At 37.1% G+C, this 15,326-nt stretch overlaps 2 protein-coding genes across 4 annotated transcripts in view; one reads left to right on the top strand and one right to left on the bottom strand.

Moving 5' to 3' along the window:
* Nucleotides 1-8,236, bottom strand: part of LOC114454098 (ATP-binding cassette sub-family D member 3-like) — a 27,780-nt gene extending 19,544 nt beyond the window's left edge. Inside the window, exons 1-5 of one of the 2 annotated variants that reach the window (XM_028434281.1) lie at nucleotides 8,055-8,236; nucleotides 4,664-4,700; nucleotides 4,460-4,558; nucleotides 3,573-3,661; nucleotides 1,604-1,673 (exon numbers count right to left, since the gene is read on the bottom strand). In XM_028434281.1, coding sequence (XP_028290082.1) covers nucleotides 1,604-1,673; nucleotides 3,573-3,661; nucleotides 4,460-4,558; nucleotides 4,664-4,700; nucleotides 8,055-8,164 — 405 coding nt within the window. In that variant the 5' untranslated portion in view covers nucleotides 8,165-8,236. The remainder of the gene's footprint in view (nucleotides 1-1,603; nucleotides 1,674-3,572; nucleotides 3,662-4,459; nucleotides 4,559-4,663; nucleotides 4,701-8,054) is intronic. The other variant, XM_028434280.1, reaches the window with a different exon arrangement.
* The window catches only part of LOC114454099 (putative ferric-chelate reductase 1), a 20,606-nt gene continuing 13,443 nt past the window's right edge, over nucleotides 8,164-15,326 (top strand). Inside the window, exons 1-6 of one of the 2 annotated variants that reach the window (XM_028434282.1) lie at nucleotides 8,164-8,251; nucleotides 11,452-11,693; nucleotides 12,180-12,316; nucleotides 13,431-13,519; nucleotides 13,621-13,777; nucleotides 14,212-14,409. In XM_028434282.1, coding sequence (XP_028290083.1) covers nucleotides 11,510-11,693; nucleotides 12,180-12,316; nucleotides 13,431-13,519; nucleotides 13,621-13,777; nucleotides 14,212-14,409 — 765 coding nt within the window. In that variant the 5' untranslated portion in view covers nucleotides 8,164-8,251; nucleotides 11,452-11,509. Of the gene's footprint in view, nucleotides 8,252-11,241; nucleotides 11,286-11,451; nucleotides 11,694-12,179; nucleotides 12,317-13,430; nucleotides 13,520-13,620; nucleotides 13,778-14,211; nucleotides 14,410-15,326 lie in introns of those variants that run through there. The other variant, XM_028434283.1, reaches the window with a different exon arrangement.

Raw genomic sequence — 15,326 nt, forward strand, 5'->3', positions numbered from 1 at the left:
ATGACTAAATTTGGACTAAAACTACACTGTATTTATGTCAAAAGAATGTCTAAAACTAAATTCAAAATTAATACTGAGCCCAGCACACTGCTTTTATAATTTTCCTATTGTATAGATAATTTTCTGTGCAATTGTTAGCCAAATTTTAACATTTAGACATAATACATATATTTAACAGTTAATTTACTGTATATTTCACAAAACATTTGTCTTTTAATTAACAGGACTACTTACATTTTATTACATCGGCCACATTTTTTGGCACCAAAGAGTCGTGTTGATGCAAAACGCAACAACTTATCCTAAATTGCGCTTCCGTTAAATATTTTATAATATATCAATATTCACATGAAATTTTGTATTTTACAGTTAGTTTTATACTGCTGATCCGACATGAAGCTGACAGTTACAATGTCTGTTTTTGTCATAATATTCACAACGTTTTTTTGTGTGGAAAGCTCGCTTTTATTGAGCGCACACACTCCGCTCTGTCTGTATTATAATATATTCATCTGAATATACAACAGATGTCAGTCATCAAATGGTGTGTAAACTTTAAATCCTGGGCTTTGTCGACCATTGGCTGTGCAGTATGTGTGTTGCCAGGTTGAATTGAAGTACAAATACGTTATTACTGTACTTAAGTAGTTTTTTCTGGTATTTGTACTTTGAGTATTTTTTTGGCAACTTTTTACTTTTACTCCTTACTTTTTTAAACAAATATCTGTACTTTCTACTACTTCCATTTTAAAAATGAAATCGTTACTTTTAAGACCTTTGATGATGACGCCACGATGTAAAAATATGCAAAATTTTCAAGTTTTTAAAAATGTTAAACCTAAAGTTGCACTGCTAAATTCTCCAGGTGTTCAAAGGAAACAGATGTAACTTGTTTCCATGTATCAGTATTCTACAAGTTCTTAAAAATATAAGACATGTAATTTGCGGGTTTAAGAATCATATTATTGAAAGGACATTTGTTTTACTTTTTTTTTCTTTTTTTAACTTAAGTACAGTTAGTAGCATGTACTTTTTTACTTTTACTTAAGTCAGGGAGCAACTTCAATACTTTAACTAGAGTCATTTTTTTAGTATTTATACTTTTACTTGAGTACTAAAGACTAGTACTTTTGCCACCTCTGAACATTACAGACAAACTGAACATCGTTTAGCACTTTATTACTAGATATCAGCATGATTTTTTCATAATATAAGATGGTGTTAAAAAGATAAGATGTCAAAACTGGTGTCAAGTGCCCTTTTAAATTTCAGGCTAATCTGTGTTTTTGTCTCGACTTGGCTTTAATTGGATAAATATTAAGCTCACCCCACAGGTGTTTCCATCAGGAAGGCCAGAAAAAACTCACAGAGTTGGATCTAAATCAGTTGAAAGTGTAAAAGAGTTGTATTTTGATAGCATGACAATAGTGAGCCTCAGAAATCCTTCTTTAAATTGGAGAGAATCAGAAGTTCAAATACATCCATTAAATGGTATTCCATGTGAAAATCTTTTTTCTTAAACATGCACAGTATTCACTAGACTAGACAGCCCGGGAAATGTCACACACAGCACAGCACACGTCTATGAAGAGTTCAAAGTTACCCCTGGTATGACAGATATGTAGGAAAAAAAGTGCGTCTTGAATAAAGTGATGTCTCTGCTTATAATACCACTGTAGAGAAAAAAGACATCATTAGTTCATGCATATTTAAAACAGCAAACCCTGCTCTGGACAGGACACGCATACATCATTTTCCTGAATGAGGGAAACCATCAAATGACTTTATTTTTCACATTTACAGATAATAAGTAGAGATAAATTATTAGAATGAGTGGCTGAGTGGCAGCCAGTTACAGCAGCTCCGTACTTTCAGCTGTGTTTTATTGTACTTTTCTAGTTTTCTTTTAGTGCCACATTGTCCCCTGAATCAAGTGTTTAGCTATGGATGTTCATGTTGTAATATTAGAACTTTGCCTGTTGTTGTTTTTTGTAATTTGACACATCTTTGAGAGACTTATTCACTCATGGCTCTATTGTTTACACTAGGGATCAGCTGTTAGCCCTGAGCCACAAACACCTTTGCTGCGTAGAGTGACCATACAGCCCCGTGGCGATAGGTGGAGATAGTAAGTAGGGCTGCAATAAACTTTTAGTTATCAATAAATCGACCATTTTGTAATCAATTAATCGGATTAACAACGTAAAATGTATTAAGTGGGAATAAAGGGATTTTTTTCCACCACTTTATTTAACAAATCGAACATTAGTTAAAAAGACAACAGTACAATAAAGTGCATAAACTGTTCTGACTTGAAATGTCCCAGAAATTAAGACATCAAATGATAAATAATGAAAAAGAAAAAAATGTTTAAATGGCTTTACTTTATGAAACAGATGTAAGAATTTGCCAAAGGTCAACTTAAGAAACATACAAATACATGATATACAATGTATTTAAAAACATTTCGGTTTTTAAAGGGTAACTATACCCCTGCCTTCTGCTGAGCTGCCACTAGGAGGGAAATTAAAAAAAGCCATGATTATGGGCAATACAGCTGTAGCAGTAAGACACGCCCAGCTACTTTCAGTAACCGCCCCCTCCCCTCCGTCCCCGCACACACAGAGTCAAAACCCATCACAACTGCTAGCTAACGAGGTAAACATGAGCAAGTCCGATAGTGCGGACCCTTTTGCCACAGAGAGGTTATTTGAGGTGCTACAAGGTGGTATAACCGCTGCTAAAAAATTAAACTGATTGTGAGCGCTCAAGCTGCACTTTGGTTTATCTACATACTGGATAATCTATATACTGAACGTAAAAATATTAACTGTGGATAAAGGGCAGAGGTGGCCTAGTGGTTTAAGGGGGCGGGGGTGTTATCGGAGGGTCACTGGTTTGGATCTCCCTGGACCATCACTGTGGCATGTTGAGTAAGGAGCTCACATTCTTATGTAGGGTAGGAGGAGCCAGGATTGTCAGGAGGAGGAGTTTCCGTGTTATGCGTCATAACGTGTGAAAAATCCAACTCGCCCGCTTGGAGCTGACTTTTTTTACAAAATGTGGAATAGCAAGGGAGGGAGGAAACAGAACTTTTTCAACCTTGGCCCTCTGAAAGAGGCTAAAGAAATGTACAGATAAAGCGATTATTTCATAAAATGGCTCCTACATTTGTCACTAGTCTTTAGTTGCTGGTGAATTCGAAACAGGGGGGGGGGGGGGAGCGTAGTTGATTCTATACAAGTCTCAACATTCTACATACTGCAGCTTTAAAAGAACCTGAGATATTAGAACAATGAGAGATGAACATCAAAAACTGTTACCCAGAATTTACCAAATTTTCTAATAAATTTCCTTTCTGAATATGTAGATAATAAAGTCTTGCTTGTGGGTTTTTTCAGTCAGTGTCCTCCATTGGTTTTACTTTGTTCATTGAAGTTCTACCAGTATTGTCTCAAGAGTGTGTGTGTCTTGGGGCTTTATTAAATTATCACATTTAATATATATTTTATACCTGAATCATTTGAACACACAGTATCATGAAATACGGATCAAAGGCTGAATGCTCTGACCTTTCTATCATCGTGCCATTCTGGATCATCCACACATCACAGTAGGTCCTTGCTACAAGCATAGTGGCGATTAGCAAAAGGTAGCCAGTCTGTAACAGAGACAAAGGTACAACAATGTTGATGGAGCTTGTAAAAGCCTTGTATCCAAACGTGGAGCTCATATCTGGTAAGCTGAGGTGATAAGAGAGGAGCATGAGGTTAATGGAGGAGATGTTTCTGTATCAAAGCTCGCTGAGGTTTCAGTTTTTGTTGTATGTTTCTACAACAAAAATCATTCTTCAGGCTTTTCTTTAGTTCAAGAAGCACCACCCAGCAGTCACTGCAGACCCAAACTTTCACTAACAACATTATCATTTAGGATGAAGATCTAATCTATTAATTTGTATCTATTTTTACGATTAATCATTATAATTTTTCTATTTTTAAGCACATATTCTGGAATGCTATTTTAACGCACCTGCTTGAATCTTTTAACACCTGTGAAAATTACCCTGTTATTCTGAGACAACATGTTTTACAGAAACAAATTACAACAACGACACATAAACACGCATTTGTAAAATAGTTCTATATTGAAAATAAAACAGTGTGATAATAAAAAAAAATAAATACAAACTTTAAGTGCACGTGTTCTTGAACAAGCAGTAGTAAACGCAAAGTTAATACAGCTGTAGCAATCCTGCCTTACAGGTTGTGGAGGTAATGAGGTTTCAACCAACTACAGTTGCTTTTACTTAAACAACAATTAAAACAAATCCTTAAAAGTAAAATAATAAATAAAAAAATATCATTTTTAAGAGTTGGCAATGGCATATTTTAGAGTCCAAACAAAGGTTGGAGCCAACCTGGATGTGGAGTCAGTCAGGATGAAGGAAATCTGATCATACCTCCAAGCAAAAGAAACGAGGTACCATGATCCGCAGAATCCGAAGGATTCGGTTAAAGAAAACCATGTCCACAGCTGCTCGGTCTTTCTTTCCATCTTTCTGTGACACACGAGACAGAAGTCAGTGATTAGAGACTAAAGTTTTTGTTTTTTATGTCCCCCAACCTTTGATGATCAAACAAGAATAATGTATTGTTAGACATACCACTGTGTTCAGCACTGGCTCTGCACCATTATTTTCACTGCAATACACAAACAATAAATCTAAATATCCAGTAATCAGAGGGCCACACTATTCATCATCATCATTAAGATTTTCATTGCTTCCAGTTTCTGTTGCAGGGCTTTGATGTCCACTGATTGGTCACATGATGTCCATGTAATAACATTATAATGTGAAGTGATAGGACTGGACACATGAAAGGAAACGTGTACTTGATTCAAGGTTTTTATGGTCATTTTCCACATGAGAACATGTGAAATTAAAATTATACCACAGGGCCAGCAGCATACTATAATAAATACATAAATATATAATAAAGGGAAAGGTAGACACGTATAATCAGAGTTGGGAAAGTTACTTTCAAAATATAATGCGTTACAGATTACATTCCCAAAAATGTCATTTTTAACTTAATCCCTTACAATACTCAATCTGAGAGTACTGTATTCTTTTAGAAAACCGTAAAAAAAAAAAAACTCCTAAAAATGGACCCAGAGGTCCAATGGATGGAAGCATGGTTTCATTTAAGACTCAGATACTGACAGGGAATTAGTAGGGGTGTGCACTGTGCATTGCCATGAATCTGACGATACGATTTATGATACGATTTATCGCGATATATCCCAATATATATTGCAATATTAATAATGACAAATGTAACTTTTGCTTCTGCAACAGATTTTGATTCTGTAAAGTTTTTAAATTTAAATTCTTAAAAAAAAAAAACACACACACATGCATCCATCAAAGTGCCCAGTATGTTTTATGAAAATGAAGTACAATCATCAACATCCAAGCTAAAACACATTGAGGAGCTAGGTTGTTTAACATGGTGTTATATGGTTAATCCATCCATCCATCCATCTTCTACCGCTTATCCTAGGTCGGGTCACGGGGGCAGCATTCTGAGCAGAGAGACCCAGACTCCCCTCTCCCTGGCCACTCTGTCCAGCGTTCCCAGGCCAGCCAGGAGACATAGTCTCTCCAGCGTGGCCTGGGTCTTCCTCGGGGTCGCCTACCACTGGTGGACACCTCACCAGGGAGGCGTTCGGGGAGCGTCCTAATAAGGTGCCAGAGCCACCTCATCTGGCTCTTCTCAATGCGGAGGAGCAGCGACTCTACTCCGAGCCCCGCCTGGATGATCGAGCTTCTTACCTTATCGCTAAGGAAGAGCCTAGCCACCCTACGGAGGAAACTCATTTCTGATGCTTGTACAAGAGATCTTGTTCTTTTGGCCGTGACCCAAAGCTCACCATGACGATAGATGAGGATAGGAACATAGATCAACCAGTAATACAGAGCTTTGTCTTTCAGCTCAACATTGAACATTACCCGTAAAACAATACAAAGTTGTTTTAACTGCACATGAGGTAGTAAACTCAACTATAAATGAAAAGTTTAGAACATTTCTGTCCAAAATACTAAATTATATCAGTTACTTTTGTCTTTCTTTTTTCAAATTTTAAATTCCTAAAGCTCTTTGCCAAAAAATAAAGTGCACAGCAGTAATAAAGAAAATCACAAGGTTTTGAAAATAAAAACCTGCAGGACAAACTGACAAAAGAAAACATCTTAAACCACCAATAAAGTGTCCTGGTTTTAAGTTTTCTTGTAGTGCAAAAATAAAAATTGTCCAAATGCATCAACTTTATGGACATTTTAATGTAACAATATCAATCTAAAATACCTTGCAACAGCTTACAGCATAAAAGCTCCTATAAGTCAAACATTCTCCAAAAAAACTAAAGTGCAGTTTTAAAAGTCAACAAATAATGACAAGAATGAACATGGCACAGGTTAGTTGTTCTCACAGACTATATGCAGTTACTTGTAGATAGTGGCAGGTTTTTCTTGATATCCAACGCCATAAACTCTCACTTATGAAATGAGACCACCATTATATGATAATATGACTCTCAGAGACATAACAGTTCAAGTTCCAGGTCCTTATCTGATTCCGAGGCTTAATCAGACTAAAAGAGCAAATGGGTCAAAAGGCTACCAGGCTCCATGTACCGCTAGGCCTCAAAGGGCTTGGTGAGCTCTGTGCAGCTCCACTGTTTGACTCGTTTCAATGACATGTGCCAGTGAACAGTGACACCTGTTTTTAGTATGGCCTGCTATTTCAGCACAAGAGCCTTATTTTCTCATATATGATTTTTTTTAACAGTGATAAAGCCTTATACTTAATAAATTATTTAGTTTTAGTCACATTTTTTTCAACAGCAGGTTTGGATCAGCCAACCTGGATGTGGAGTCAGGCAGGATAAAAGAAATCTGATCATACCTCCAAGCAAAAGAAACGATGCACCATTTTTTTTTTTCCCCAATCGATTACATTTTTTTTTTCCCCCTGATTTTTAATCAATAATTACTTTGACACTTCTACACAGTAGTTTCAATGAAAATAAACTTGTTGCACTTTATTTTATGACGGCATTTTTTCAGTAAAAATGTGCAAAAACACTAATAAATAATAAATAGGATGTTTTGAAGCAAATAGTTTTGACTCAATTGTGTGCTCTGAATGATCAATATCTTCTGATGAACATATACAGCGACTTGATTTTTCATCTCTATGTTTAATTTTGATATTAACTGGGTAGAATATCGCAATATATCGTGTTATCGCAACAATATCGTATTGTGACCCAAGTATCGTGATACGTATCGTATTGCAACATCCTCTGGCCACCGACTACCACAGCCTTTTTGACCTCGTCCAGGTTAGTGGTAGTAATAGACCTTGTTCATATTAAGTTGTGTTGTAATTGGGTCCATATCCCGCAGAGGAAAAGAGGGGGGGGGGGGGGGTCCAAAGGGTATTCAAAGGGGGTCCATTTATAATCTTGCACAGGCAACCAGGTTTTAATTTCTCCTAGCTGCTCTGCAAAGACTTTTGAAGAAAGAGACGTCATGACTGTAACTAAAATAAAATGCAAATAAAATACAAATCGTACTTTGAAATTAAAAATTTGGGACAATTTGAAAAGGCAAACCAGAAATGTCAAATATTTGCACAGCAGTGAAAGAATGCTGATAAATAGTAAACTATGCGAAACATGGGGACAACTGCATCAGGAAACACGCGCGCGCACACACACACACGCACGCACACGCGCACACACACACACACACACACACACACACACACACACACACACACACACACGCGCGCGCACACACACTTGTTAGCAGGTGCTTGAATTAGATCCACGGGCCATTGACACACACAGGTACATATATAAACACACTGTCAATCCCTCCCACAGTGTGAGCGTGAGTAAGCAGTGCGGAGTCACCTGAACTCTGCCCTGAATTGTGAAGGTGAACGGACGCTCAGGTATCCACTGAACCTTCAGCGAACACTTACCTGCTCCGTTTGCTCGACCGACTCCGGTTCTTCACTAAATACAGAGCCAGAAGAAGGCCACCGGCCACACAGGAGTTCTTGGCCGTCACGTATTTACTGAATGCTGCCATGTTAGTGACGGGACCGCCACTACTACTCTTCCTGCTACTGTACGCCTGATGCAGTTCTGACCAATAGCAGCTCGCTCCTTCTGTGACGTAATTATACTTCTTCTTCGTTTTTATTTAACGGTGGTTGGCCTCCAGCTTTTAGTGCATTACCGACACCATCTGGGTGAGATAATAAATCTGAACCAACAGCGCCCTCTTCCGGGATCTCTTTAACATTATCTTTTTTTTTTAATTATTATTCTTTTTTCAAACTTTATTCAAAAATCTAAAACAATACGTTACAAATACTCAGAGCCGGATTATATAAATGGACTTCACTAGGCAGAATGTATTTTTTGGCCCCTCCTCAATTGATGTTATTTATGAATTGAAATCTGAAACTTACCAAAGTTAGTATAGTAACTTATTATAATAAGAAGTTAATTCACATTTTACATAGCGTAGTCTTGTTGGATCTTTGTATACTGAAATAAATTGTGTCGGACATTTTTTTTTTAATTATTATTATTTAGACGTTATTACCCAGCTCTATTAAATGCTATTAAAATATCCTTATCTTATCCATTGTGAGTGTCATTTTTAAGGCAGTAGTAGCAGTAAATCACCAATAGGTATCAGCATTGCTATGTAAACAGAGCAAATGAGATGAATGTTGTAAGCTATTGCATTTTGCAGAAAATCTTAATTAAATGTGTAGATTAAATTGAATAGTTAAATAAATAGTCAAATATACTTGATTTATTTATTTCTTTAAATGTAGTTTTACAACAAAAACAATAATTGATCAAAGTCAGTGGAAATGCCACAAAGACCCTTTTATTAATCACTAGCAGCTCAATATCAACATTTTGTGCCACTTTTGACTTTTCCCTTCATTAAGGCTGAAATGTGTGACTAAATTCTGTAGTACTTTTAAACCACATTAAGCACGCTGTCCCTTTAAGAAAGTCAGCTGAGCTGCTTGGTCCCTCTGTCTGGCCCCCCTGCCAATCGGGCCCCAGGCACGTGCCTAGTTTGCCTTTGAGTTAATCCGGCTCTGCAAATACTGCAATAACAACCACCAGGGAGGACAAACATACAGAAGCGCAGCGTCAGAGTAAAATATTATATAAAAATATTGAAGAGAACACATAAATCAAAAGTCCTTTGCATTTCAAGCTGACCATTACTGGAATGTATTACCTATAAATATTAGGGACACTCCAACATATAATTCATTTAAAACCCAGCTAAGAAAATGGCTTTTCAAGTAATCAGAACTACAATCATCATAACAACCATGTTATGAATATTTTTGTGCTGTTTTAGAATGTGGTATTTCTTATTATACTAATAAATTTTGTTTTTAGGGTGACTTTTAACAGCTGTCTAGGGACAGCAGATGGAAAATAGCCATTATACTAACTTTGGTACATTTACTGTAATGTTTATGAATGTCCCTGTCAAATAAACAGAAAAAGTTTTTGATAGTTTTCATATATTTTTTGACTTAATTTTCAAGAATAGAATGCAGTGGTTTCTGTTTTGTGTGTCGACATTTGTGAATATGCCATTTAGTCAAAAGTATATAATAAGGTTAATGATACAGAATTGTTCCTTTCTTACAGATGGATAGTCAATAAGGCCAAACAATATGTGATCAAAACAGAAGGAGAAGTGAGGTTCAATAAAAGCAAAGGTCACTTTACAGATGTCATTCCACAATTTGTTTGAAAAGGGGCAAAACCAAAACAGATGAAAAAGCAATTTTACATCAATTTCTTTTTTTGAAACGTTGTAAAAATACATTTGATGGGTAAAATCTGTGAATTATTTTTGAAAGATACTTATCGTGTCTTATTACCTCCGCCAAGAGCGAAGCGCAGAAGCGGAGCGAAGAGCGGTAATTTTATGATTTACCCTCCACTTGTCTGTCCGTCATTCTGTCTGTCAGTTAGCAAGATATAACTTGAAAAGCTATGAACGAATTTGGATGAAACTTTCACAAAAATTGATAAATTAGACGAGGAATAGGTGATTCAATTATGGTGATGTTTTGGCAATCAAAATAAAATATCTAGATATATATCCCATTCATTTTCCCATCCACACTGTGGAACTGGTGATGATGTCATAGGTTATCTGAGTCAACAGCTCAATGTTGATTGGTAGTCATGGTAACATTTCAATGTTTGACAGGTAGTCTTGGTAATCCTGAGTTTACCTTAACCGGAGCGTGTTGGCTGAACGTGAGCTGCTTGGCGAAGGTCTGCGCTCTCCGAGGGCTTTTCTAGTTGTTTATAATATATCTCGCTGGCATGGTCCAGTTAAAGTTATTAATACAGGAGTTTAATAAGATACTACATAAGATGATGATACAACATCTTTTTTAAATAAATAGCGTATACGACGGTTACTGTTGCATTATCAGAACTGCCTTTTTGTGATTCTCATGACCTCTCTTGTGCTCCTCATATGCTCATACACCCAACCCAACATCTCAGGACTACATGATCCACTGACTTCTCATCCTTACATTTATCAAACAGTCTTGTTGGATTGTTTCCCAAACAACTTCAGAGATTTAGGGTATTTATTGCACTGTGTCCCAACCCCTACTTTCTATCTTCCACTTCCTCTCTTCTTTAACCTCCACTTAAGAAGTCTATATTCACAGACATGACAGTCAACCATTTGTGTATCGATTACCATGATCTTTATTTTTTTAAACACCTAACAGGAAAGCATGCATTTAGCTGAGGAAATGTCAAACACGCTATAATACAGGAACATGGGGACAGAACTCTGCAGACTGTGTGTGCAGTGCAAGGAACATGTTCAAGCTGCATCATCTTATACCATCAGTGACATGTGCTTATACTATTTTAATTTTCAATCAAGTGACTCACCGATATGAGATGCTGTTATTAAAAATTGGACCATTTTGGAACAGATACTGTATATTTTAGAAATCTGGTTCCTTTTTTTTTTTTTTTCCTATTTTCCTTGTGAGTCCAAACAAGAAACACACAAAAAAGAGAGTATGGGTATGGGTGTCAGAGAAAGGTTACTGGAGTGTATGTGTCCAAACTGTCTGGCTGAGGAAGGCAGTTACGAAAACTACGAGAAACTAAACAACAAGGTAAAATAAAATAGCAAGCAAATCCTTTTCCACATCACACTCGCTTTCAGTATTGAACTTACGCTGGCCAGTATACCAGTAGGTGTAGCACTGTGAACCCTCCTCCTGCTGCTTAGCGGCCCCTCCTATTTCATTACCACAGACTTCATTGTTTTCCACCTCACAGGTGAACTCCCGGGACTCCAGGAACACTTTGTGAAGTGTGAGCTGGACTTTCCACTGGTATGAACATGGTTGTGACACTGCTACTTCTATGTGCTCCCGTGGCTTGGTGCTACAGCTCAGGACTAGTGATGGACAGTTGTGAAGATATGTGGCCCCACCATTCAGGATTAGACCCCCAGACAAGACCACCGCCTTTCACCATCACCTCAGAGCTCAGGAGGTCTGGACTGGGAGAGGTTACAGGTGAGTCAGACGCTAGACCTATATTCAGAATAACATCCCTCTTATTCATCACGGCTCATGTATTTTGATAAGGGACACAGGACAAAGCACTCTAAAGATGGATGATGGACCAAAATCTGAATAAAAATGAATAGGCTTCTTACAGGATGAATTGACTAAAAACACCATTGTTAACATGTAGCTGGGGAAGTAGAGTAGTGTTTCATCACAGCCTGTTGTGCAGAATGACAGAACATATCAATACTGTTAGCATTATTACACACAATATACTATATTAGAGCTATTGTGATTGACCACATTTGATGGCATTTATAGCCCAAAAGATGAACATGATAGTTACCAAATAAATGAACCTAAAGCTTGGAACAGTTTAGATGTATTTGGTGCAGACAGTACACAACAAAGAGATAGATATCGACAGAACAGGAGACAAAAGCACCAACATTGTTCACTGTGAAAGGATTTCCCCTGTTGTTTGGTTCCCAGTTCAGCTCCAGGCTGCTGCCTCGTTCTCATTCAAAGGGTTCCTGTTACAGGCCAGAGAGGTGGGGGCCTCCACCCCGGTCGGCTCCTTCAATTTAACAACAGTCGACTCACAGATTCTCAGCTGCAATCACAGACATGTGAGTCTATGCTGCAGCACCTGTCTGTCAAACTCAGTACTCGCCTGTTTGTCCGCCCACAATCTGTCCACAGTATCTGCCTCTCTGTCCATTTGTTTACCTGTCCATCCATTTGTCCGTCTGCTATCTAGAGCAAGGGTCACCAATAGGGGTGAGTATTGGCAAGGATGTTGCAATACAATACGTATCACGATACTTGGGTTGCAATACGATATTATCGCAATATATCGCTATATTCTATGCATTTAATATCAAAATTAAATGTTGAGATGAAAAATCAAGTTGCTGTATATGTTCATCAGAAGATATTGATCATTCAGGGGACAAATTGAGTCAAAACATCCTATTTATTATTAGTGTTTTTGCACATTTTCACTGAAAAAGAAAATGCAGTGTTACACACTGCCATCATAAAATAAAGTGCAACAAGTTTCTTTTCATTGAAACAACTGTGTAGAAGTGTCAAAGTAACCATGACAACATAATGACGGCATTGTAACAACTGTAAGTGAGAACACTAAGGATAAATCACCCTAAATTTATCCTATTGTGTCAGTTTAAACACTGATCTGAACAGATTATATGAAAATAAAATGTCTGTGCATATATAAATATTGCAGGCATTACACACTGCCATCATAAAATCAAGTGCATCAAGTAACCATTGCAACATAATGAAAGCCTTGTAACCACTGAAATATTGCACAAATACACAAAAATATTGATTAAAAAAATAAAATTATATATATACAGTATATATATATATATATTTTTTTTTTTTTTAAATTAAAAAATCGATTTAAAATCAGCACCCAAAAAATTGCGATATATTGTGAAATCGATTTTTTTTCACATCCCTAGTCACCAACACGATGCCCGCGGGCACCAGAAAATGACTAGGATAGAGCAGGATACGAACCCACAACCCTTTGGTTATTAGACGCCCCACTCTCAGAACCAAGACACAGACAAACAAACATATTTATAGACATTCACTCCTGTTATTGGACTGCAGGAAAGCCAGACTACTAAAGAGCGCAATGAAACACAGTTTAAACTGGCTCTCTTGATTATTAAACTTCAACAACTTTGTCTTATGTGTGTGTGTGTTCAGAACTCAGCTGTATCGCACTCATCAGCATCTTCAAAGACCTTCATTGAGGTCACATGGAAACCAGGAGGCACCAAACCTGTGCAGTTCTTGTAAGGCTTTATTCGTTTACCTGGTGGTGAAGTCATCTTCTAGGTTCTTGAGTTCCAAGAGGTTCCGCCTCCATGGTAACTGTGGTTTTGTGTGTCATCAGCGGGGTTTTTGTGCAGAACTACAGCACCTTTTGGATTGATGTGGAAAGCTCTGTGGTGAATTTGACTGGTGAAGGCAGAAGTTCCTCCAGTACTCCCAGTGCCACCAGCACACCAAGCCCAACATTAGCAGTTACAACACAGCCCTCCACCATCTCTGTAAGTGACCTCATCATCTACATCCTTTTGTCTTTTTGGCCGGTTTTGGTTCCTACTACATTCGCTATGCAATGAACATAAAAAATATTGGCTAAATAAATGAAAACAAAGACAAACAGAAGCAAGTGAAGGCATCAGAGGTTAAAAGTCTTGTACAGAAACACCAAATAAATGAATGTGTGGGGAACCCTGGTTACCAATTAAATTTTACTGCTGCAGTATGTAAATTACATCCTGCTTTACATCATCAATGAGTCCATCACACATGTAAACCTTTTCTTCCATTGTTCAAGTGCATTATTAAAAAAATATTATTATAAAGATTAAAATGTCTTTGCTCTGGAATAGGTCTAAAAGCTGTTTTTTTTTTTTTTTATTGTTGTCTTTGAATAAAACATCATTATAGTGCAGCAGCACTTGTTTTCCTCCCACAGGAGAAGATCTCCAGTGCAGACTGTGGAGTCACCAAGGTGTGCTTTAGCCAACCATCAAACTGTGATCCTGCGGTCAGTTCTGACTGTTACTTCATGTCAGCCATGGTGTTGTCCTTTAGCGAAGAAGCACTGCGTTTTGAGCTATCTGGACCTTCTGATGGATACGTTTCTTTTGGATTTTCAGATGATCAGATAATGGTAATGTGACGACGCCTTGATCTTGAGATGAATGTGGCATAAATCTGTTATGGCCTGTCTTTGTTAAAAACTACACAAGTTTGTATTATTTCTGGAACATCTTTAGCAACATCCAGACTCAGACTCTTAGTTTGAGGCTTGGGTAAAAATTGTTTAATTTGTAACACTTTCTGGACTAAAATGTTGGCTGAATTTAATAATAATCATCCATAGTCGGCTACACAAACGTGACTACGCACGCTAAAAATGAAAATACATTAATGTAGTATATGCAATCCAATTGATCAAACTGTGCCTGTTTTTTGTGCATAAATGTTGCAAGAAAAAGAAGCAGGGCAAACAAAGGGGAACAAAAAGAATGTTAACAGTTAACATTTTTGGTATCAAAATAGTTGAACATGAATAATCTACATAATATACATCCTATATCGTACTGTATATAGCACATTTTGTGTCCCTGTCACATAATTTAATGTATTGTTTTGTGCATTCCAACACAATTTCCTAATATTTTTCATGCTGGTTCACAGAAGTTTCTGTGGTGTATTTTAATTGATGTTATTTCTGCTACCCAGACGACCCGTCTCACTCCAAATCGTGTAATGCTGTACCTAAGTTTGTCCACGTTGCAAAACATTTTCACTCAATATTTTGTGGCTTGAGGTTTGTTTTGAAAACATTTCAAGCAATAAATTTACATTTTATTTCCATGTTTATGTTTATGATCCATAGTTTTTTAGTTTCTCTGTACTAAAATGTATCCTTTTTTTTTTTTTTTTGGGAGAAAACCAACTATACATGAACAATAAACGATGCTTATATTTTAAAAAGTGTCAGAATAAATTCATTAGACAGGCATTAAACCAGTTGTTTTTTTTTTCCTTCATTTGAAATGAAATGGTCTAAAATATTTAAAG

This window comes from Gouania willdenowi, chromosome 20, assembly GCF_900634775.1.
Source record: "Gouania willdenowi chromosome 20, fGouWil2.1, whole genome shotgun sequence".
NCBI lineage: Eukaryota > Metazoa > Chordata > Actinopteri > Blenniiformes > Gobiesocidae > Gouania > Gouania willdenowi.